The sequence below is a fragment of the Oncorhynchus tshawytscha genome, linkage group LG30 (genome assembly GCF_018296145.1).
Source record: "Oncorhynchus tshawytscha isolate Ot180627B linkage group LG30, Otsh_v2.0, whole genome shotgun sequence".
Lineage (NCBI taxonomy): Eukaryota > Metazoa > Chordata > Actinopteri > Salmoniformes > Salmonidae > Oncorhynchus > Oncorhynchus tshawytscha.
Window position 1 is genome coordinate 17,935,976 of NC_056458.1, and position 25,386 is coordinate 17,961,361.

The following is a 25,386-nucleotide window of genomic DNA, read 5'->3' on the forward strand; positions in this document are numbered from 1 at the left end:
TTTCACAAAGGTTCAAATTGGTTCAACAAAGCATTTCAAATTCACTGTTTGTTTTGTGCTAAACATGATCCCCATATCTCCCTTAAACTAGCATGCATCATTTTAAACACTTAATGCTAAAAAAGAAAGTACACACAACTGGCCGAAACTGGCAAGAGGCTACGTGTATTTATTAATAGTATGTACAATGTATACCATCATAAAGTTGACATAATATATTGACAAAGTCAAAGTATGAATATTGCCCCTGCTTATTTGAGAGTTGTCTCTTGATAATCCATTTGTCTCACTCATCTTATGAATCTCTCATTTTATTGATTTCATTTAGTTTAATTTCATTATTCTCTATTAATTATCCTTAAAGTGTATCTGAGGCACACAGGGAAAACATGAATAAAATAAACGTAACAAAAAAATAAAACAAATTAATACAACAAAAACATCAAAACCAAAACTATCATATTTACTTATGTGGGTGTACATATCTATAAAAACAGTAACTACATGATAGCATTTTGTTTGAGCCAGGAGAAACTTTAAGAATTGATGGTTTATCTTGATTTTCCTTTAACAGTGTCACTGGAAAGTCGGCTCTATCTCCCTGTCTGTAGTCTCTCGAGTGTTAATGGATTCACTTATTCTCTTGCTTTTCCAGCCCATCAGTCTATTCCCACTACTGTCACTTTTTTCACCCTGTCACAGAGACACACATCTACTGTAGCACAGAAAATCCATTTTAGGGGTATTTGGGACTGAGTAAACAAACGAAAAACAGAATTGTCCAATAACTACCTCTCCCCCATTTAGCTCAAGGGATAGAGTTTCTCTCAGAAATAAACATGTACTGTATATGTGTGTGTGTGCATGTATGTGCGTGTTTTAGTTTAGCAGATGTGAGTATTTTATTGAATTTGGTCACATCTTTTACGGTGGCTCCAATGACATATGGTACTCGAGTGTGTGCTGTGTACATATCAGTTGTGGGTAGTGTTGGCATTTGTTTGTAATTCTGGTAGACTCTGGTGGATTGGTAACATGTCAAATTGCAAGTGGCATGTGTGTCTGTGTAAACTCATACCTAATTGCCGTTATATATATATTATGTACAATGTTTCAATGTGTATGTGTACATCTTTACGTACAGTGTGAATACAGTGTGCAAACTATGTGTACCAAAATGTGAGATGTGAATACTTTGTATGATCAATAATGTGTGTATGTGTGTGTGCGCGCGCATGGCTCAGGTAACTTGTCAGTTCCAGATCTTGAGGAAGCTGTCCCAGGACCCAGTGGCCACAGCCATGCCATCATCAGTCACGCCTAGACAGCTCACACGATTGTCATGGCCAGCTAACACTCCTGACACAGAGAGGGACAAACAAATGTCATCAGGTGTCATAGATAGCCATCTTATCAATACCCCTTAACACAGGGATCCCTTAGTGGAGAGTTGAATTAAACTTTACTGAGATCAGCTTGTGAATTGAAGTCTTAACATTTCAATAAAATCAGAAGATATACCATTGTCTTTTCTGATATCAGTCATTGGTCTGATGAATCGTCAGAAACAACAATGGCTGCCACCTAAATGACAGCCACTCCCTAATACTCCACTGACCTGCTCGATCTCCCTTCATGGCGTCCCAGATGTTGCAGTTGAAGTCGTCGTAGCCGGCCAGTAGCAGCCGTCCGGATCTGGAGAAGGCCACGGAGGTGATGCCACAGATGATGTTGTCGTGAGAGTACAGGCTGAGTTCCTGGTCGGCGCGCAGGTCAAACAGCCTGCAGGTGGCGTCGTCGGAGCCGGTGGCAAAGGCGCTGCCGTTGGGAAAGAACTGGGGAGGAAAGAGAGAGGGAGGGACAGACATGGTTGATCAGCTAGCCATGCACCTAACATTGGGTACATTAAACACTAGCATTAGCTAGTGCAGCTAACATGAAGGACTTTGGGAACAGTGACATGTCTATGGTATCCTGGCTTAATGCCATGACATGAACCAGAAAGCAGGTCACCAGTGGCCCCCAGCTTTTCAGCACACTCACACAGACTGCGTTGATGTCAGACTCATGGCCCGTGAACGTCTGTCGGCACATGCTGTCCCTGATGTCCCACAGCTTAATGGAGGCGTCACAGGCTCCGGACACAAAGGTGCGGAAGTCTGGGGACAGAGACAGGCTCATGACGTCACCGCTGTGGCCCGAAAACACTGTGGTCTGCTGGCTGGTCTCGATGTCCCACAGCGCACTGGGGGAGAGAACAGAACAGGGACCCACTGGATTTAACAGCTGTTATTAGACAATTTTAAGTTTAAGTTTGGGTTAGCTCATAGCTAGTACCAGTATAGACCAGGGATGGGCAACTGGCCCTTTTGTAGGCCCGTGGACCAATTTTACACCAAGAAAATATATACAGTACCAGTAAAAAGTTTGGACACACCTGCTCATTCAAGGGTTTCTTTATTTTTACATTATTGAATGTCAAATCTATGAAATAACACATATGGAATCATGTAGTAACCAAAAAAGTGTTAAACATATCAAAATATATTTATATGATGTCTTCACTATTATTCTACAATGTAGAAAATAGTACAAATAAAGAAAAAACCCAGGAATGAGTAGGTGTGTCCAAACTTTTGACTGGTACTGTATATCTTTTTTGGAACTCAGGTCGGGGTCTCAACTTACTTAACTTAATAATAGAATACACAAGGTGCAATTGGGACATGTGGTTGTGGCCATGCGCAATTAGCCCATGTCAGCAAAAAAAAATTAGCTGGCCGCTAGACTAATTTACCAATCTAAACTTGTAGTAAGAATGATTGAATTACCGACCGTGGTGGGACTAATTGATCATCAGTTATCATATAAAAACTGCAAACACCTTCCTCTACCCTATGGAAAAATGTGTAGGAATTGCAGGAAAAAGTAGCTTCGCTTTCACGAGGGGGACGCTAAAATGTGGGAGGTATAGTATATTTATATTTGCATTCTCCATCAGCCTTGGTAACTAATCCAATCAGGACTCACCAGGTAGTGTCTCCTGAGCTTGTGATGATTTGATTGTCATCGATGAAACGGCAACAGGACAGGTAACCTGTAGCACAAATAAAAACATCTATTAGAACACTGACTGCAGCATATCAATGCATGTTACTCCTACAGAGACTTAACTACAACAATACTCATGCTACAGAATGTGACTCAGTTGAAGCCACAGGTGAGCTAGCACTGTAACGCAGCTAAGGGACATTCTAGCGGATGTCTCAGGTCGTTATAATTGTGTTGCTCTGTGACTAATTAGCCATGTGAATTAAAGTCATCCTTGTTTGGAACCTGGGGCTCACCGAGGGACAGGTAGGAATACACAACTGAACTGCATACACAACCATATGTAGTGCCACAGGGGAAGTTAAGAGTCAGGGAGGTTCAAATAAAATCACATAACCTAGCCAAGACACTTCCATGATTTCTCAAAGGAAAATTAACACAAAATCCCTCTAGCTTTTTGTCACATAGGTATTTGTGTGTAGTAGTGCTTCTTCACCTGTGTGTCCAGGTAATTCCCTGCTGACCCTGACGTTGCCCTCACGGGTCTTCAAGCAGTAGATGGAGCAAATGTTGTCCAGACCTCCACAGGCCACGTAGTTACCAGAGGGGGCATATGCACAGGTCATCACCCAGGAGGAGCGCAGGGGGATAGCGTGCATCTGGAGGGGGGGTAAGAGTTGGTCACTGTGTGTCACAGAATAAAGGCATGGCCATGGAGAAGGAGAGTAGCATCACAACTGGGGCCAGGCATGAGTCCTGCTCCAAGTCCAAATCCAGACACAGCAGAAGTAGCACAATAATAGTCCATTGTGCTTCCCCTATACTGAATTGTGGGGGTCTTTTCTGGGTGCCGTTGCATAATGTCATTTACAATGTTTGAATGTCAAAGTGACTCTGGGTGGTTATGATGTAAGCAGATTATGAGATGAGTCAAACACACATTCCTAGTAAAGGAAGGTCTTTAGTATACTTCCAATTCCTGAAGGCAGACAGTGAGTCAACCTAGTCAGGCCTCTCGGGGAGATTGTTGTTGTTATTATTGTTATTTGGGTGCAGCTCTCACCTTGTTAGTGGTGTAGCTGTCCCAGATGATCAGTTTTCCATCTTGAGAGGCGCTGACCAGGAGTCTGTGGAGACAAAGAGGTAGAACCATTGTATTATACCTACTCAAAACAAGCACAGCTTGTACCACCATGAGTGAGAGTGTGAAGAGACAGGGATACGCCCCCTAAGGGGTTGGCATAACGTTACACCCACCTAGAGTCTGTGCCCCAGTGCATGGCATAGATCTTAGCCAGGTGGCCACGAAGAGTACGCCTCGTCCGCATCTGAATCCTCCCCACTGGATCCAGACCTGCTGTTATCTGGTTGACACATAAACACACAGAAAAAAGTATTGTGAAGACAAGTTCATCACAGGGTTAATGTGGCAATGTAATGTACTGTAGGCTATATTGTATGTCGGTTAAGGCATTGATAAACACTTTTATTGACCGTGTTCTTAAGGGGCTTCCAGACAAAAGACACATCTATACCAATCATACTGTCTTTTATGTGGCTATGTGTATATAATCATGTTGTCTTTTATGTGGGCATGTGTGCTACTTACCTGTGTTAAGGTTGAGTCCCCACATGCTTTCCTGGCATCCTAAGAGACAGAGAAACAGAGAGTGGTTAGACAAGCATTAGCACTCTCCCTCAATCTTACCCAGGTCAACCCCCCCACCTCTCCATATGGTTCATTAGGCCAACTCCCTTTTCCACCATCCCCCTTCTCTCCTAAACCCAATGGTTTTACTGCTTTAATTGAGATCATAAAGCGTCAGAGTAGGACTGCTGATCTAGGTTCAGGTCCTTCTGTCCATATCCTGTAATCTCATTCTTTATGATCTACAGTAAAAGGTAAAACTGATCCTAGATCAGCACTCCAAGGCTCTGGGACTTTGTAAATGTGGGCCCAGATCAGTGACATTCTGGCTGCGTTTACACAGGCACACCAATTCTGATCTTTTGCCCAATTATTGGCAAAAGAGCTGAACTGATTGGTCAAAAGACCAATTAGCAAAAAAAGATCACAATTGGGCTGTGTTCCGCTGCTCAGACGTTGCTGACGCATGCCTGATCTTACTTCGTCTGGATAGGTATTTTATGTGTCAGCTAACGACATCATATGTATAGTAATCTAGTGCCCGACTGCAGTGCACATTGATAAGACACGCAACCATTGGTTGATGCATGCAACGTGTGAGCAGGAGAACGCGGCCATACTCTTATCTGGTTCCTAAGTTGTTCCGCCTCTTGACGCAGCTGCTCCAGCTCGCTCATTTTGGATCCCTGGCCTCGACGATATCCTCTGTCACTCAAACAGTCACCTGGTGGGAACAAAGGATGGAAAATAGGATGAAAGGTGAAACTTAAAACATTCATGCAGATTGCCAGGAGAGTGATAGAGTTTAAAATTGGGATTCCGTCGAAGAGAAGAAACGTCAAAATAGAATGATGGACAGTGCCTGCGTCAGAACAAACCAATCATCTGCTTGTAATGTAATGACATAGCATGCGTATCAGGTTGAATGATTTGATTGCAGTGTTATCATGGTGAGTAATTGACTCAAACTACATCAGAGGTCTTGTGGTCCTCTGCTGGTCTCAACCTGATCAATGGGTGTGATCTCATCATAATCATTTTGGCATATTTCACCCGGAGGCCAGTTGTTTTACACCATCACAAACATGGCTGCGGAGCGGCAGCTAGATTGAGTAGATTGGGTGTATAAATTGTAAAATAATACTTAATTCAGTATTTTAAGTGCATGGTTTACCAACATAGCACATGTAAAATATGGAAAGCTTGTAATCTGTATGTTTATGGTTGTACAGCCCTGTCTGGTTTATCAGTGGAGAATAATCTCTAATCTGGTATAATCTGAGAAAGCGCTTCATCATTTAATGGGCTCTCTGATATCCACAAACGACTTAATGCACGGAAACAAGATTAGGATTACTGCAGGCAGCATTTGTTATTTATTACAGACACATTGAACAACCATTGGTTGATGCATGCAATGTGTGTTAAAGCAGTTTTGAATCTCTATTTAGAATAGCTGTCATTCAAAGAATTTGGCAGTGGAATTTTTCCATAACTACCATGTTATTGCCTGTTTCTTACTATATTTTACAACGACTTGTTAATGATTCAACATTCCAACGATTATGGTCAATTCTGGTGGACACAAAAATGTCAATTTGTTCAATCTGCCGTATCAAAACTAATGTTTTTCTCTTTAACAGCCTCACGTACTAGTGATATATGTTGTTCACACATTACATTTACAAAATGAAGGCATACTGTGCTCTGAAAACTATTTTACAGCAGGATCTGGATCACCTAGTGAAATATCCTCCTGAAAATGGCTGATACTAGCATTATAACAAACTACATTTCCAAATTACTAAATTTTTCACCCGTCAGACAAGCGTTTCCCAAACTCGGTCCTGGGGACCCCAAGGGGTGTACGTTTTCGTTGTTGCTCTAGCACTACACAGCGCCACAGGACCGAGTTTGGGAAACACTGCACTAGACCAGCAGTTGAAGTCGGACGTTTACATACACCTTAACCAAATAAATGTAAACTCAGTTTTTCACAATTCCTGAAATGTAATAGTAGTAAACATTCCCTGTCTTAGGTCAGTTAGAATCACCGCTTTATTTTAAGAATGTGAAATGTCAGAATATTTCAGCTTTTATTATTTATTTCATCACATTCCCAGTGGGTCAGAAGTTTTCATGCACTCAATTAGTATTTGGCAGCATTGCCTTCAAATTGTTGAACTTGGGTCAAACGTTTCAGGTAGCCTTCCACAAGCTTCCCACAATAAGTTGGGTGAATTTTGGCCCATTCCTCCTGACAGAGCTGGTGTAACTGAGTCAGGTTTGTCGGCCTCCTTGCTCGCACATGCTTTTTCAGTTCTGCCCACAAATTTTCTATGGGATTGAGGTCAGGGATTTGTGATGGCCACTCCAATACCTTGACTTTGATATCCTTAAGCCATTTTGCCATAACTTTAGAAATATGCTTGGGGTCATTGCCCATTTGGAAGACCCATTTGTGACCAAGCTTTAACTTCCTGACTGATGTCTTGAGATGTTGCTTCAATGTATCCACATAATCTTCCATCCTCATGATGCCATCTATTTTGTGAAGTGCACCAGTCCCTCCTGCAGCAAATCACCCCCACAACATGATGCTGCCACCCGTGCTTCACCTGTGCTTCACACCCTTTTCCTCCAAACATAACAATGGTCATTATGTCCAAAAAGTTATATTTTTGTTTCATAAGACCAGAGGACATTTCTCTAAAAAGTACAATCAGCAAGGAAGAACCAGTGGCTTCTTCCTTGCTGAGCGGCCTTTCAGGTTGTGTCGATATAGGACTCGTTTTACTGTGGATAAAGATACTTTTGTACCTGTTTCCTTCAGCATCTTCACAAGGTCCTTTGCTGTTGTTCTGGGATTGATATGCTCTTTTCGCACCAAAGTACGTTCATCTCTAGGAGACAGAACGCGTCTCCTTCCTGAGCGGTATGACGGCTGCGTGGTCCCATGGTGTTTATACTTGCATACTATTGTTTATACAGATGAACGTGGTACCTTCAGGTGTTTGGAAATTGCTCCCAAGGATGAACCAGACTTGTGGAGGTCTACCATTGTTTTCTGAGGTCTTGGCTGATTTATTTTTATTTTCCCATGATGTCAAGCAAAGTGGCACTGACTTTGAAGGTAGGCCTTGAAATACATCCACAGGTACACCTCCAATTGACTCAAATTATGTCAATTAGCCCATCAGAAGCTTCTAAGCCATGACATCATTTTATGGAATTTTCCAAGCTGTTTAAAGGCACAGTCAACTTAGTGTATGTAAACTTCTGACCCACTGGAATTGTGATAGAGTGAATTATAAGTGAATTATTCTGTCTGTAAACAATTCTTGGACAAATTACTTGTGTCATGCACAAAGTAGATGTCCTACCCGACTAGCCAAACTATAGTTGGTTAACAAGATATTTGTTGAGTGGTTGAAAAACGAGTTTTAATGACTCCAACCTAAGTGTATGTAAATTCCGACTTCAACTGTATATTGTTACCATCACATTGTTACCATTACTGTCATATGTATATACTGTGTTCTAGTCAAGGCTCATCCTATACAACTACTGCTGTATACATTTTTCCTATTCATATACAGTCCATACTCTCTACAGTACACACCATTATATACATATACAGAACCGGTCAAATGTTTGAGCTCTCATTCAAGGGCTTTTCTTTACATTTTCTACATTGTAGAATAATAGTGAAGACAAAAAAACAAAACAAAAACTATGAAATAACACATATAGAATCATGTAGTAACCAAAACTGTTAAACAAATCAAAATATATTTTTGATTTTAGATCCTTCAAAGTAGCCACCCTTTGCCTTGACATCTTTGCACACTCTGGGCAATCTCTCAGCCAGCTTCACCTGGAATGCTTTTCCAACAGTCTTGAAGGAGTTGCCACAAATGCTGAGCACTTGTTGGCTGCTTTTCCTTCACTCTGCAGTCCAATTCATCCCAAGCCATCTCAATTGGGTTGAGTTCGGGTGATTGTGGAGGAAGGTCATCTGATTCACCACTCCATCACTCTCCCTCTTGGTCAAATAGCCCTTACACAGCCTGGAGGTGTGTTGCGTCATTGTCCTGTTGAAAACAAATGATAGTTCCACTAAGCGCAAACCAGATGGGCTTGCATATCGCTGTAGAATGCTGTGGTAGCCATGCTGGTTAAGTGTGCCTTGAATTTTAAATAAATCACAGTGTCACCAGCAAAACACCCCCACACCTCCTCCTCCATGCTTCACGGTGGGAACCACACGTGGAGATCATCCATTCACCTACTCTGCATTTCACAAAGACACAGGGGTTGGAACCAAAAATCTCACATTAGGATTCATCAGACCAAAGGACAGATTTCCACCAGTCTAATGTCCATTACTCGTGTTTCTTCGCCCAAGCAAGTTTCTTCTTCATATTGGTATCATTTAGTAGTGGTTTCTTTGCAGCAATTTGACCATTAAGGCCTGATTCACACAGTCTCCTCTGAACAGTTGATGTTGCGATGTGTCTGTTACTTGAACTCTGAAGCATTTATTTGGGCTGCAATTTCAGATGTGCAGTTAACTCTAATGAACGTTTTGTTCTGCAGCAGAGTCCGAGTCAGGGTCTTCCTTTCCTGTGGCGGTCCTCATGAGAGCCAGTTTCATCGGGGCAGCAGGGTAGCCCAGTGGTTAGAGCGTTGGACTAGTAACCGAAAGGTTGCAAGTTCAAATCCCTGACCTGACAAGGTACAAATCTGTTGTTCTGCCCCTGAACAGGCAGTTAATCCACTGTTCCTAGGCCATCATTGAAAATAAGAATTTGATCTTAACTGACTTGCCTAGTTAAATAAAGGTACAATTTAAATTTAAAAAATTGCGCTTGATGTTTTTTTGCGACTGCAATTAAAGAAACTTCCAAAGTTCTTGACATTTTCCGGAATGACTGACCTTCATGTCTTAAAGTAATGATGGACTGTCGTTTCTCATCGCTTATTTGAGCTGTTCTTGCCATAATATGGACTTGGTCTTTTACCAAATAGGGCTATCTTCTGTATGCCACCTCTACCTTGTCACAACAAAACTGATTGGCTCAAATGCATTAAGAGGGAAATAAATTCCACAAAGTAACTTTTATAAAGGCACACCTGTTAATTGAAATGCATTCCAGGTGACTACCTCATGAAGCTGGTTGAGAGAATGCCAAGCGTGTACAAAGCTGTCATCATGGCATATAGAATCTCAAGTATAAAATATATTTTGATTTGTTTAACACTTTTGGTTACTACATGATTCCATGTATGTTATTTCATAGTTTTGATGTCTTCACTATTATTATACAATGTAGAAAATAGTAAAAAATAAAGAAAAACTCTTGAATGAGTAGCTGTCCAGAATTTTGACTGGTACTGTATATATACACTATATATACAAAAGTATGTGTTGTATGTGTTGACCCCCTTCAAAATTAGCCACACCCGTTAGTGACAGGTGTATACAATCAAGCATACAGCCATGCAATCTCCATAGACAAACATTGGCAGTAGAATGGCCTTACTGAAGAGCTCAGTGACTTACTGAAGAGCTCAACGTGGCACCATCATAGCATGCCACCTTTCCAACAAATCAGTTCTGCACATTTCTACCCTGCTGGAGCGGCCCCGGTCAACTGCAAGTGCTGTTATTCTGAGGTGGAAATGTCTAGGAGCAACAATGGCTCAGCCGCAAAGTGGTAGGCCACACAAGGTCACAGTACAGGACCGTCAAGTGCTGAAGCGTGTAAAAATCGTCTGTCCTCGGTTGCAACACTCACTACCGAGTTCCAAACTGCCTCTGGAAGCAACATCAACACAGAGCTGTTAGCAGGGAGCTTCATGAAATGGGTTTCCATGGCCGAGTAGCCGCACACATGCCTAAGATCACCATGCGCAATGTCAAGCATTGGCTGGAGCGGTGTAAAGCTCGCCGCCATTGAACTCTGAACTCAGTGGAAATGCGTTCTCTGGAGTGATGAATCACGCTTCACCATCTGAATGCATAGTAACAGCTGTAAAGTTTGGTGGAGGAGAAAAGGGAAAGGATGTATTCAACTGAAATGTGTTTTCCGCATTTGACCCAACCCTTCTGAATCTGAGAGGTGCTGGGGGCTGCCTTAAATTGTCATCCATGTCTTCGGCGCCTGGGGATAATGGTCTGGGGCTGTTATTATGGTTTGGGCTAGGCTCCTTAGTTCCAGTGAAGGGAAATCTTAACACTACAGCACACAATGACATTCTAGACAATTCTGTGCTTCCAACTTTGTGGCAACAGTTTGGGAAAAGCCCTTTCATGTTTCAGCCTGACAATGCCCCTGTGCACAAAGTGGAGTCCATACAGAAATGGTTTGTTGAGATCAGTGTGAAAGAACTTGACTGGGCTGTACAGAACACTGACCTCAACCCCATCGAACGTCTTTGGGATGAATTGGAACACTGACTGTGAGCCAGGCCTAATCGCCCAACATCAATGGAATTAGAAATTGGACCCAGGGGTAATAAGTAATCCTCCCATCTACATCGAACCCCACAAGAGAAAGAAAGAGAGAGAGAGAGGTTTCACATTCAAATTCTATCCCAAATTGGGCACAAGTATTTACATGAGTTGGTGGGCCTATTCAAATCCGTTAGACACCGATGAAATACCTCTAACCATTCTACTCTGCTTTGCACATTAGATTTGCATCACTGTCAATACTATACCTCTGTCGGTGGCAGTGCACCGGTACTTGGAAAACACAGATATTAAAAAAGAACATGCATTCACAGACAGGTAGACTGCCTGTATCAGGAAGTATCACAGGTAGACTGTAGACTGCATGTATCAGGTAGTACCACAGGTAGACTGTATACTGCATGTATCAGGTAGTGTTCACAGGTAGACTGTCGTCTGCAAGTATCAGGTAGTGTTCACAGGTAGACTGTAGACTGCATGTATCAGGTAGTGTTCACAGGTAGACTGTAGACTGCATGTATCAGGTAGTATCACAGGTAGACTGTAGACTGCATGTATCAGGTAGTATCACAGGTAGACTGTAGACTGCATGTATCAGGTAGTGTCACAGGTAGACTGTAGACTGCATGTATCAGGTAGTATCACAGGTAGACTGTAGACTGCATGTATCAGGTAGTGTTCACAGGTAGACTGTAGACTGCATGTATCAGGTAGTATCACAGGTAGACTGTAGACTGCATGTATCAGGTAGTATCACAGGTAGACTGTAGACTGCATGTATCAGGTAGTGTCACAGGTAGACTGTAGACTGCATGTATCAGGTAGTATCACAGGTAGACTGTAGACTGCATGTATCAGGTAGTATCACAGGTAGACTGTAGACTGCATGTATCAGGTAGTATCACAGGTAGACTGTAGATTGCATGTATCAGGTAGTATCACAGGTAGACTATAGACTGCATGTATCAGGTAGTGTCACAGGTAGTGTTCACAGGTAGACTGTAGACTGCATGTATCAGGTAGTATCACAGGTAGACTGTAGACTGCATGTATCAGGTAGTGTTCACAGGTAGACTGTAGACTGCATGTATCAGGTAGTGTCACAGGTAGACTGTAGACTGCATGTATCAGGTAGTATCACAGGTAGACTGTAGACTGCATGTATCAGGTAGTATCACAGGTAGACTGTAGACTGCATGTATCAGGTAGTATCACAGGTAGTGTTCACATTTTTCATATATTCCTCTAATCCCAGTGCCTCATAGAGTGTTAGGTAATGCTAACTAACTATGTTATTAAAGGCTTCCAACTTCACATGCACAAACAACCAGAAACATCCACACCATCGCCATCTACTAGGCTAGGGAGACGAGCAATTAGCTGGGTCATTGTTCCCTGGGGGAACCTCCAACCAGATGGATCACACAGCACTAATGGAAGGCGACAGGAGGAAATGAGTGGGTCACAGTCTCCTGGCACAGCTGCTCATTTAGCCAATAAAGCACTAAGGGGGGTGGTGGTGGTGCATCATCACCAGACACCAGGGTGGGAGAGGAGAGGAGTGGGCATCATGAAATGTGATGAGACGCAATCGCCCATTGACATCATCAAATGCCCCATTTTTGGTTTCCTCCTTTCCACATGCTTTCTTGGACTTTGTTATCACAATGCAATTCACCTCACCAGGTAGTAACCAAACCAATCCCATGTTGTCTGGACACAAATTCCTGTTCCTAACCCTTCCGCAAGAACATCACTGTATGAAAGGACTTCTGGTAGAATTGAAGTGTTTGTCCACTGTTAAAAATCATTTAGAAAGCTGTATAAAAGGACACAAATCACAGAGTACAACTGGATGAAATGTTCCTTATTGAGTACAACTGGTTGTGGACCTCTACTCAGGTGTGTGTGTGTGTGTGGGGGGGGGTGCCTGGACGCCCATCACAAAGAGACAGATTGTTACAGAAGGCCAGATGATGGAACACTGCTGAATATTGATGATGATGTATTGTACCGAACAACCCACATGTCCAGTGCTTAGAATATGTGGGCTAAAATGTAACCATAATAGCTCTTTAAGCCTTTTCTCTAAGACAAGAGATAACCAATGATAATTGACCTAAACTATGGGTCAAAGACATGCTTCTGCTTTGGAAGAATTATGCAAAATGACAATGTGGCCACACCCCTTATGTTCATGCACAGTAAGTGATAGGCCTACTCGTCTATTCGGTTGATATTTCACAGAGAACCAAGACTGGTAAACTCATATTAAGCACATTATATTAGCGTCATTGGATTGACGTTCGGTATAATTTTCTAGAAATCTAAACAAATTCCTTGCATTGAATGTGAAATCCATTTTAAGGTCAGATAGCAGCACAGACACTGTTATACAGCCCTCCCTGATCAACAAATAGGTTGCCTACATCGGCCTTGCGGCGCAACTCAGACGGCTACTCCCTCACTGCAAGCAACAGTAGCCTAGGCTACCTACAAATGTATAGAGCTACTTGACATAGGTAGCAGTAACTTGATGAATTTAAGGCCATAATTCGATTATTATAGCAGTGAGCCATGGGCATTCACGGTTAATGGCACTGACACCCTGGCAACCCTGTCATTTTTCGTAGCCGCTAAATATGCAAACGCTTAAGGGGTTTTCTATTAATATAGGTTATCGTAATAATGTACAGCAAGTTATGCTATACGCAGATATAAAATAATTTGTACAGTGGGGATGTTTGTCCATATGTATATATTTACCAAAAAATACAGATGAAAAACTATTTCATCGAAATGATGAGCATAGTCATGAATAGGCCCATCATCATCCAGCCATCTTACATCCAAGACAATTCTGACAGCATTTTATAATGGATGGCTGGCTACCTGTTAGTTAATGCTTCCGATGAGGTTGCTGGTCTTTCTCGAAAAAAATATCTGGATGCAATGTTTCAAAAAGGCTGGGGGTGTTTATTGGCCCCTTTTTTCTTTAGAAAACAAAATAGGGACAAAAATATGTAGATATTTTCAATATCCTCTCTGCTCCTTGTCTTCTAGATTCTTGCTCAGAGTATCTCCAATGTAGGCTGTACAAATAAATATTAAAGATCGAAGTACAGAGACACCATATCTCCGTTTGATTGGACCTCTTGAAAAGATGAGATCTGCTGTTGTGTTCCCGTTTCCTCTTCAGAATGGTTTGCCTTTCTACGCCCGAGACCTTCATAAACTCGAAAACATCTTTGTTGGAGCGAGTTGAACACAATTGCAGTCTGTCCACGCATCAAAGAAAATGCACTGAACCTTATGAAATTAATAAATGGGTTTTCTATGCTCCGCTTTTCTCTTGATTGTATTTTTCTTGATCCTCGCTTCCTTCCTCCCTTGCTAGTTCGCGGATCTCTTCCTCCTCCCTCTCTCCTCTCACTCCCTCGCTTCGTAATGACCGCCGCCTCCTCGTCAAAAATGAATTATTAAATAAATTGCAAAACACAGGCTTAAGCTCTTGAGAGAAAAATATAAATACAATTTTAAAAAGGCTATCTTGCCGGAGGTACAGGAAACCCACCCATCGGTACACAAATAAATAAATAAAATAATAGCATGCAATAATGTATATTCACATGAGGTGTTATTTTATTTTTTATCTCTAAATTGCAGAATTCTAATACATCTAATAACAATAACGTAGTTTCAGATGAAATCTGCGCTTGCTAACGTTAGATCTCATAAACACGATTCAACCACACCCATTTCGGGCTGTACCATTTTAGAACCCCCCTCTGGTGTCTACTGGATACGGGTGGGATGACTGTCAGAAGGTCCTCGGCCTACTGCAGATTTAGATCATCACAGGGTCGCATTTGTCTACTCTATGATAACCCTTTCGTGTCTTAGTTATTAACTAATCTGACTATCCCTCACTGCAGTGTGCGATTATAGCGTTAACTACTTCCACTAGCCTATAGGAAAATGACCCACCCACCAAGAACCAAATAACTGTTGAAGTTGCTCCAATGGGCCTCAACTCGTCACTCAGCATAGCCGATTTCTTACTTCTTCCCCTTCACTTTTTGATTAAACTACTTGTGTAATTAATACCTCAGAGTAGCCTAATTACTCTGGAGATGTAACTAAGGGTTCCTTTAATTATTTTTTATAATTAACAGATGTGTGTGTGTGTGTGAGAGAGAGAAAGTGCAAAGCCATAGGCTGGTGAGAGCTGCTGGGGTTTTATCAAGCCATGGTTTTATATTCATGATAGAGAGTAATCCGCTAATTTCGAAATCATCGGTCTGTCACATTTTTATTTTATTTTTTACTTTCGCTTTATTTACTGTCATTGACTGTGTGAACATTACAGTGCAATAGAGAGGTCAGAGGCCTGTGCGTACACACACACCACACAAACACACACAATACAGAATACACACGTCATTTGCATAATAATTATATTCTTATGGGCTATATAATGCATTTTTAAACTGTCATTGAACTGCATACACTTTAGAGTATGATAGAGAGACAGAGAGGTGTGCACATGCACACACACACACACAGACACAAGCACGCACACACACAAACAAACACAATATGCATAATCATTATATCCTTATATTGTAATGCATTTGTAAGACAGGAGTAAACTAGAAACAAGCAGCTGGTTCTAAATGGCCATATAGGCCTGATAAATATATTCTATGGTTTAACTGGAGTAGAGAATTGTTCAAAATTGGACCAAACAAACCAATAATTCTTATTTATAATAATGACCCCAGGGTAGGGGGAAACCTAGGCCTTCGATTAGTCAAAATGGCTGTTTCTTCAAAGAAAGACAAAAAAAGATTGGACTTTCTGAGAGAATGCATTCGAATCAACAAAACAATAACAAAAAAGCTCTCAATTTCTTTATAAGTATGCTTACTCCCAGCTAAAACAATATTTTGGGGGAGCTTACCCCAGAAACCCAGTGACTGGTTTTGGTTGAATTGGTGTCGAGACCTGCCATAGTCTGTGGATAGGTGAATGATCAACACACATCTAAAGGGAACGCATGATTTGCTTTCTTTGACACTTTGTGTGTCAGTGTATTCCAAAAAGTAATTGGAAAAGCTGAAAGGTGTGCTTTGAAGTTCAACATAATACAGTAGACTACCTTCTTTGGGTCTGGTTGCAGTGCACTCTGTTTCAGACAAAGGGGTTATAAGGCTTGGATATGCAAGTTAGTGAAACAGCAAGGCAGCAATATTAGAGGCAGGGACAAGCATCATCCCCCTACACAAAGTAGGGCAATGGTACATCCCACCTGCCCTGTCCCTCTGCAGGCCCCATAAGGGACTGTAGTAAATGAGGATAGGTTGCCTAGCAACAGCAAGGGCTTGAGCAAAGAGATGGACACAAGGAGCCATACATCCACAGATTGAAAAGACGCATGCATGCACATATTATACGTGCCACTAAAAATGTCTTACTTGAACTACTCATAAGCATACATCGTCAGATTTTTTAGTTCCAATAGGGGTTCCCCTTAATCAGAGCAAAGTCCACACATAGCCCTTTTCTGCAGTCAAATGACCTTTAGTGGCCTCATGGGTGGAATGTCATTAATATTTTTCATAATTTCATAATGAATAAACATGTATTTATTTTTAATGCTGGAAATCCAGTGTTTCTATGTCAAACAGTTTTGTTACATTTCAGTCTTCTGTGATGTATATACAGTGTAATATTGGCATGCAAACTCAAAATTAAATATATTTCAACTCTGCAGTGCATTCGGAAAGTATTCAGACCCCTTGACCTTTTCCACATTTTGTTACGTTACAGCCTTATTCTAAAATGGATGAAATATTTTTTTCCCTCATCAATCTACACCCTTCTGCCCCATAATGACAAAGCAAAAACAGGTTTTTATTAAAAAGCAAAAACAATTACATAAATGTTTAATTACATAAGTATTCAAACCCTTTGCTATGAGACTCGAAATGAATCTCAGGTGCATCCTGTTTCCATTCCATCCTTGAGATGTTTCTACAACTTGATTGGAGTCCATCTGTGGTAAATTAAATTGATTGAACATGATTTGGAAAGGCACACACCTATCCCACAGGTAAGTCCCACAGTTGACAGTGCATGTCAGAGCAAAAAACAAACCATGAGGTCAAAGATATTGTCCGTAGAGCCCTGAGACAGGATTGTGTCAAGGCACAGATCTGGGGAACGGTACCAAAACATTTCTGCAGCATTGAAGGTCCCCAAGAACACAGTGGTCTCCATCATTCTTAAATGGAAGAAGTTTGGAACCACCAGAACTCTTCCTAGTGCTGGCAGCCTGGCCAAACTGAGCAATCAGGGAAGAAGGGCCTTGGTCAAGAAGGTGACCAAGAACCTGGTGGTCACTCTGACAGAGCTCCAGAGTAACAGAGTAACCTTACTCTGACAGAGTAACCTTTCAGAAGGACAACCATCTCTGCAGCACTCCACCAATCAGGCCTTTATGGTAGAGTGGCCAAACGGAAGCCACTCCTCAGTAAAAGGCACACGACAATCCTCTTGGACTTTGCCAAAAGGCACCTAAAGGGCTCTCAGACATTGAGAAACAAAATTATCTGGTCTGAAGAAACCAACATTTAACTCTTTGGCCTGAATGACAAGGGTCATGTTCGGAGGAAACCTGGCACCATCCCAACGTTCGGAGGAAACCTGGCACCATCCCAACAGTGAAGCATGGTGGTTGCAGCATCATGCTGTGGGGATGTTTTTCAGTGGCAGGAACTGGAAGACTAGTAAGGATTGAGGGAAAAATTAATGGAGCAAAGTACAGAGAAAAAATGAAAACCTTCTCCAGAGAGCTCAAGACCTCAGACTGGGGTGAAGGTTCACCTTCCAACAGGACAACGACCCTAAGCACACAGCCAAGACAACGCAGGAGTGGCTTTGGGACAAGTCTCTAAATGTCTTTGAGTGGCCCAGCCAGAGCCCGGAGAGACCTGAAATAATCTCTGGAGAGACCTGAAAATAGCTGTGCAGCGAGGCTCCCCATCCAACCTGACAGAGTTTGAGAGAATCTCCAGAGAAGAATGGGAGAACTCCCCAAATGCAGGTGTGCCAAGCTTGTAGCATCATACCCTGGAAGACTCGAGGCTGTAATTGGTGCCAAAGGTGATTTAACAAAGTACTGAGTAAAGGGTCTGAATAGTTATGTAAATGTGACATTTCCGTTTTTTATGTTTAATAGATTTGCAAAACTTTTGAAAAACCTGTTTTTGCGTTGTCATTATGGGTATTGTGTGTAGATTGGTGAGAAAGAAAAAACATTTTAATCTGTTTTAGAATAAGGCTGTAATGTAACAAAATGGGGCAAAAGTCAAGGGATCTGAATACTTTTCGAATGCTCTGTATATGGTACAGGTGTCATCTTTTATTTTAAGCCCATAACCACGTGTGTGAGGTGTACACTTTTGTTTCAAAGTAGATTTGTTTGAGGCTACCAGGAAACACTCTGTGTGACCCTGATTTAGCCCACAACAGGACATATGGTTTACGTAAAAAGGCATGGTTAGCTGGAGTAAATTCCAAAACTGGGTGACCGCTCTTATCTTTGGACCATAAAGCTTTTCCTGATTAAACCTTTAGATAAACACAATTGTGCATTTTGCACTCCATTTTTTGCATGCAAGAAATGTCCGAAGTCCAAGAGGCTGATTTGATGTTCAATTCTTTGCTTAAACAGTGGGTGGCAGTGGAACATTTAACAAAACATAGAGACCATAATTGTCCTAAAATATAATGTGTTCGCATTTTAAGAGAATGTCACCTACTAGTCCTTGGAGCCGTTGTTGGGTCACATCAATATGAAGCTTTGTTCCCAAGGACACTGAATGCAAGGGTATGATAGGAATGGCCGTGCCATGTATTTAGAGAGTTGGGCCAACTTTTAGAATTTAGAATATTGTTCTAGTTCTAGACATTCAGTTAAATATCATTGATTAAATATTCCTCATGTGATGTTAATGGGGAGCTAACATGGCTGCCATACAGTGTTGAAGTGTCATGTGTTGGATTCTGACTAAACTTTGAACATTGATATATTAAAGACATGAAAGATCAGACGCATAGTATATAAAGGAGAGATCTGTAGAAAGACCGAGTGGCTGTGGAATGTGCTGGGTGGACGGGAGAGAGTCACTGGGGTGCGATAGGTGATACGAGGGGACATTTGTGGATTAGGAGAAGGAGGGGTTGGGGTCAGGAGGTCAGGTCAGATCTCCTGAAGGGAGAAATAATGGTTATATTATCATGTTACCCTCTTCCTGTGGAACCATAAGATGTAAGGATTGGAGAGAAGGAGGAGTGTCTAAAGTGGAGTATATATACTTGTGATGATGGGAACATGTCTTTGTCTGAATTACAGCTGTAACGACCCTTTGGGAAGAATTAAACTTGGTTAAGCTTCTCTAATGTCCGTGAGTTATTTACTCTGAAAAATAAAAACCTAACACATGTAAATGTATCATAATGCAGAAACTGCATTGGCCCAGCTTTCTAAATATATGGCTCTGGGAATGGCTAATTCCAAAACAAATGAACAGAGTCATTATTGGCCACATAGGCCACATAGTTATTTAACAACGATCTGGAAAATTGTGACCTTAAAAATAAGCAATATTGAAGAATACCATTCATTTATTGTCATGTTTGGAAGGCATTGTCACCTGGAGGGATTAAAAAACATGATATGAGACTGTCATAGTCCATCAAATAATGTTTCTATGTGATATTCGAGGAGCTAGCTAGTTATGTTAGGTGCATTTGGGCTTTTTTGAAAGGATATAGAGAATCTCACCTATCATCCTAGACTCGTAACATCTGACCCTCTGTCAGTACTAGACCTATACTATACTTTCCCCTATTTTAGCTGTCTCTCTATGCTGTTATGTAAGTAATGCTGGTTAAAATGACTGTATGGTCATTGCACGACATGGGGTCTGTCTGCCCTCTGCTAGAACTACAAGGCCCACAAAGCTCCTCCTCCACTGTACCTCATTTGACGCCACAATTAAGCGACACACAAAAGTTGATGCATGGTGAGGCGTGCCAAATACATCTCATTATTGTAATCATTATTTGAATATTCGATGAGGGTTGTTGACCTCAACCGCTTGTATTCAATGGAGAGAGTTGCTATGTTACTAGCCTCATTTCCTAATATGCATTTCATAATATGCATAGCCATCTCGAGATAACTGTTATAAAGTGTTTTTTCTCAAAGTTGCCGGGATGACACGTGTCCTACTTAATATCAGTACACTCTTAAAAATTAAAACATTAGGACATTTCTATTTGATCAAATAAATCTCACTTAGCAAATAGGGCTCCCGAGTGGTGCAGTGGTCTAAGACACTGCATCTCAGTGCTAGAGGTGTCACTACAGACCCTGGTTTGATTCCAGGCAGTATCGCAACCGGTCGTGATTGGGAGTCTCATAGGGCAGTGCACAATTGTCCGGGTTAAGGTTTGATTGGGGTAGGCTGTCATTGTAAATAAGAACTTGTTCTTAACTGACTTGCCTAGTTAAATAAAGGTTAAGTAAATAAAAAAATTATCCATTCATTTTTTTATTGACCAAATTCGACACTCATTGACCTCCATACAAAAACTCCTTGCTTGGTGGGAGAAACAACGAAAAACCGCCACCTGCTGGAGGGAGAGAGAATTTTCACCGAGTTGGGCGTCTCTCTTCCACTTCATCTCTGGGTGAGCTTGCAAACAAGAAGTCCAAGAAACAGGATATAATCACAGATACAACAATGAACCAGATATTTCACCGGATGAAATATGTGAAACATCTGGTCGGCATTTCAACTCCCTACCAAATATGGTGATGAGAGGAAGCCCAGTGTCAATAAAAGAGAGCGAAAAAAGGAAGCCCAGTGGCAAGCAGTGGAAGAAGATGTGGCGAAATGGGATTTTGGCGGACATTCTGCAAATGAATTGATGAAACATTTGATTTCCACACAGTTTTCTGTTTCCAAAAGTAGAATCTGTAACAAACCGAGTGGACTGAGTTTTGTAGACCTTACCCTTTGTTTCTAAAAATGGCATTGTTTAGAAGGCGCGCAAGAGCGAATTGAGTTATTGCCCACTATGATTAATTTGCTCCCATTTGAAACAATAGGCTCTGGTCAATTATAAAAATGGGGTTAGTTATAAAAGAATATATAGACTTTGCTACGCTACTAGCCTCATCGACTGCCGTCGGGCACCAGGTTGATAAAACATATGACGTGGTTAGCTGTAAGCGTCAGCAACGCCTGGGAAGAGGAACGCGCCCATAATCTTCGCAGAAATGTTTTGGGGTCTTCAGGAAGGAACGGTTAAAACATTGCAGGGATTAGGCCTACTGGCCGCAAATGTTCCCTCTCCCAGGCCCCCGAGCCTGTGCAGGGATGTGATATCGATCGGTATGTGACTGAAGGAGTGGGATGCGCTATTGTTTATTTTTGTTTTTTTTACATGTAATTTTTTATGGAATATTTTTTCCCCCAAGTTCACTACTCCGTACAGTAGGTGGCGGAAATACAGTTTATAGTTGTGGACCACAATTTGTAGTCTGCCTGGTTGCCATAAAACCTCAGAGAAGAAGAAAGGTGAGCTAGCAAAACATTTAACACAAGTTATTACCACGTTTTTGAGTAAGAACATCAGAGAAACAAGTTGACTCAATGTATGAGTAATTGAGTTGTTCAGTTTGTTTGATTTTAAAAACTCTTTAAAATGACTGTCACTCGTGTATCATGCCAGAGCGGCTAGCTGGACATTTAACGTTAGCTAGCTAAGTAGCGGAGTTACGTAGCTAACGCAGTTGCTAGCTAGCTACCTTGCTTACAAAACAAGGACTGAATCCTGAGCCTCTTGTTGTAGCTTGCTTATTAGAACTGTTGGGAAACGTCCCATCTAGCTAATCACTACCATGAGTCTGACGATGGAGGCCAGTGTCTCTTTCCTCCAATATGAACTTGCATCGACCATCGAACGGGCAGTAAGGTGTGCTGTTGAAACCGTTTTAAAGGAAACTGCCAGGGTAGTCGGCATCAAAATGACCGCAGCTCGGACTGCTGCTGCTGAGTCTCATCGTGAGAACCAAAGTTTGAGGGAGAGACTTGAGCTATCGGAGGGTGAACTCAACGCTGTACGGTACTACATGACAGCAGCCGAGAACAACATCAAACAGTGTTTACTCCTTAATCACAACCATCCTAGATCAGGTACATTAGGTCCTGGTACGGAGAGTCCATCCAGCATGCTGAACAGGGGCACGACCCGTGTGCCCAAGTCGTTTCGAGCCTCATCCACACGATCCCAGTTTTCGAAGTCACTCCCTAGTGTAGGTCTTTGCTTACCAACAGTGCAGCATGAATGGCCCAGGAGCAGCTCAAGCTTGAGAGGAACACGGACATCCTCCTCCACTGTCTCTTGCTCCAATTCTTCACAAACATCCAAAGCGCCACAAGTAGAGGTTGAAAGCTCACCTCAACACACTGAGGAGGATGCAGAGGATCAATTCTACATCACGGATGATGGAGTTGTAGAGAAAGGTAGGCTTACGCCGGACACAGACATCAATACTTGCATGCACTCAATAAGTGAAAAGTCTCCTGCTCACTGGTCATGATGATGTCATTCATCTCTTTCAGAGTACAAAGTCAGGGCAAGTGGATTAGAGGACTCTAGAAGAATTCCACACGAGCAGGAGGGGGATACAGTGGCAGTAGAGGTCCCTCACAGAACCTCTATTACCAACTTTGAATTTGAGATGGGTCCGAGTCACCCAGCAGGCAATGTGAATGACCTGGGCCTGATCCAGGTGCTGGATGAGGTGCAAGAAGTCAAAGGAACAGTTAAAATCGAAAACGACCCTGAGTTACCTAGTATGCTGGAGTCACACCTCCCTGAATCATCACAACTGCCGCCACAGATGCCAACTCACATCGATAACCATGACAATGATGGTAACTTCATGGGCTTTGTCCCACCTATTGTAGAAGGCCCTGGTCTTGTTGGGGCTTTTGAAGTCAGAAGGGAGAGCTCAGATAAGGTGCATCGCTGCAACGTGTGTGGCCGGGGCTTCCGTCGCTTCTACTGTCTGAAGACACACCAGCGCATTCACACGGGTGAGAGGCCATATCCTTGCAGGTATTGCGAGAAGCGTTTCCGCCACCTGGACAGTCTGCATAAGCACCAGCGCATCCACACTGGGGAGAGGCCCTACCGCTGTGCCCAGTGTGGCTGCTGTTTCAGGGAGCTGGGCCAGCTCAAGAAGCACAGGCTGACCCACTCACCTTCTCCCACCACACCCCACCCATCACTGTCTTTACTTCAAGCAGGGCCCTTCTACACATGGCCACACCACCACTCACAGTCCCTGGATTCCTGATCAGGATGGATTTGGTACACATTCATACACACACATTTTGATAAATGTGATTATTTGTGTTAAGGTCATCCTAATCAGAAGTTAATATTATTAAATTGACAATGTAGACAAGCTGATTGTGTATAGAGTCATATTTATTCTCTTTTCTACTTGTTCACAATTGTCTTCATTGGCATAAAAGGGTGTTCATTATGTTGTCATAGATATGAGAGGTTTGCAGATTCCACCTGGAAAGGTTCATACAGCCATTTTGCATCAAGGGTTGATTTCCATTTACTTTAAAAATATGATTTTTTGTATAAAATGGAAATACAGAATACTTGAGCTGAGTTGGGATCACAATGCAGAAATCATTGGTGTGTTTTTATTGGTATCACATTGCCATTATCAACAGTTTAATGCCATAAATAGCCCATAACAGAGAAGTGATATGCATTTTAAATTATTATTCTGGTGTATTGTTTTTATATGGAACTGTGTGAGTTAGCCTGTTCATTTTGAACAACAATGCATTTACATAAAGTTTTTGACAATTTACCAATAAAAAGTGACACTTTCACAGTATTATTTGATTATTTTGTTTAACCTCTTTGTGATATGTGTTTCCCCCCCTACGGGATGGTTGGGCTAATGTGATTAGCATGAGGTTGTAAGTAACACAAAAAAAAATCCCAGGACATAGACATACAGTTGAAGTCTGAAGTTTACATATACATTTTAAACTCTGTTTTTCCACAATTCCTGACATTTAATCCTAGTAAAAATTAATTGTTTTAGGTCAGTTAGGATCACCACTTTATTTTAAGAATGTGAAATGTCAAAATAATAGTGATTTATTTCAGCTTTTATTTCTTTCATCACATTCCCAGTGGGTCAGAAGTTCACATGCACTCAATTAGTATTTGGTATCGTTGCCTTTAAATTGTTTAATTGGGTCAAACTTTTCGGGTAGGCTTCCTCAAGCTTCCCACAATACTTTGGGTGAATTTTGGGCCATTCCCCCTGACAGAGTTGGTGTAACTGAGTCAGGTTTGTAGGCCTCATTGCTCGCACACGCATTTTCAGTTCTGCCCACAAATTTTCTATGGGATTGAGGTCAGGGCTTTGTGATGGCCATTCCAATACCTTGACTTTGTTGTCCTTAAGCCATTTTGCCACAACTTTGGAAGTATCTTGGGGTCATTGTCCCTTTGGAAGACCCATTTGCGACCAAGCTTTAACTTCGTGACTGATGTCTTGAGATGTTGCTTCAATATATCCACGTAATTTTCCTGCCTCCTGATGCCATCTATTTTGTGAAGTACACCAGGCCCTCCTGCAGCAAAGCACCCCCACAACATGATGCTGCCACCATCATACTTCACGGTTGGGATGGTGTTCTTCGGCATGCAAGCCTCCCCCTTTTTCCTCCAAACATAATGATGGTCATAATGGCCAAACAGTTCTATTTTTGTTTCATCAGACCAGAGGACCTTTCTCCAAAAAGTACGATCTTTGTCCCCATGTGCAGTTGCAAACCGTAGTCTGGCTTTTTAATGGAGGTTTTGGAGCAGTGGCTTCTTCCTTGCTGAGCGGACATTTAGGTTGTGTTGATGTAGGACTCATTTTACTGTGGATATAGATAATTTTGTACCTGTTTCCTCCAGCATCTTCACAAGGTCCTTTGCTGTTGTTCTGGGATTGATTTGCACTTTTCACACCAAAGTACGTTCATCTCTAGGAGACAGAATGTCTCCTTCCTGAGCGCTATAACGGCTACGTGGTCCC

At 41.9% G+C, this 25,386-nt stretch overlaps 2 protein-coding genes across 2 annotated transcripts; one reads left to right on the top strand and one right to left on the bottom strand.

The window, feature by feature from the left end:
* Nucleotides 1-149: 149 nt before the first annotated feature.
* Nucleotides 150-14,893, bottom strand: LOC112228631 (guanine nucleotide-binding protein G(I)/G(S)/G(T) subunit beta-2). The gene is made up of 10 exons (XM_024394100.2): nt 14,070-14,893; nt 5,320-5,423; nt 4,661-4,699; nt 4,309-4,415; nt 4,115-4,178; nt 3,548-3,710; nt 3,031-3,097; nt 2,044-2,245; nt 1,619-1,835; nt 150-1,359 (listed from the first exon to the last, which is right to left on the bottom strand). Exons 2-10 carry the CDS (start codon nt 5,374-5,376, stop codon nt 1,253-1,255), a joined length of 1,023 nt encoding a protein of 340 aa, XP_024249868.1. The 5' UTR covers nt 5,377-5,423; nt 14,070-14,893; the 3' UTR covers nt 150-1,252.
* A 6,222-nt stretch (nt 14,894-21,115) lies between these two features.
* LOC112228630 (zinc finger protein 467) lies at nt 21,116-24,183 on the top strand. Its single transcript, XM_024394099.2, has 2 exons — nt 21,116-22,780; nt 22,880-24,183. The coding sequence occupies exons 1-2, from the start codon at nt 22,156-22,158 to the stop codon at nt 23,617-23,619; spliced, it is 1,365 nt and encodes a 454-aa protein (XP_024249867.1). The 5' UTR covers nt 21,116-22,155; the 3' UTR covers nt 23,620-24,183.
* Nucleotides 24,184-25,386: the final 1,203 nt, after the last annotated feature.

Excerpts from the sequence above, each read along its gene's own strand:
- LOC112228631 (XM_024394100.2), bottom strand. The coding sequence starts at position 5,376 with ATGAGCGAGCTGGAGCAGCTGCGTCAAGAGGCGGAACAACTTAGGAAC. Across the intron at positions 4,416-4,660 it reads GGGACTCAACCTTAACACAG|ATAACAGCAGGTCTGGATCC; the intron begins GTAAGTAGCACA and ends TGTGTCAACCAG. Across the intron at positions 3,098-3,547 it reads GGAATTACCTGGACACACAG|GTTACCTGTCCTGTTGCCGT; the intron begins GTGAAGAAGCAC and ends TTTGTGCTACAG.
- LOC112228630 (XM_024394099.2), top strand. The coding sequence starts at position 22,156 with ATGAGTCTGACGATGGAGGCCAGTGTCTCTTTCCTCCAATATGAACTT. Across the intron at positions 22,781-22,879 it reads TGATGGAGTTGTAGAGAAAG|AGTACAAAGTCAGGGCAAGT; the intron begins GTAGGCTTACGC and ends CATCTCTTTCAG.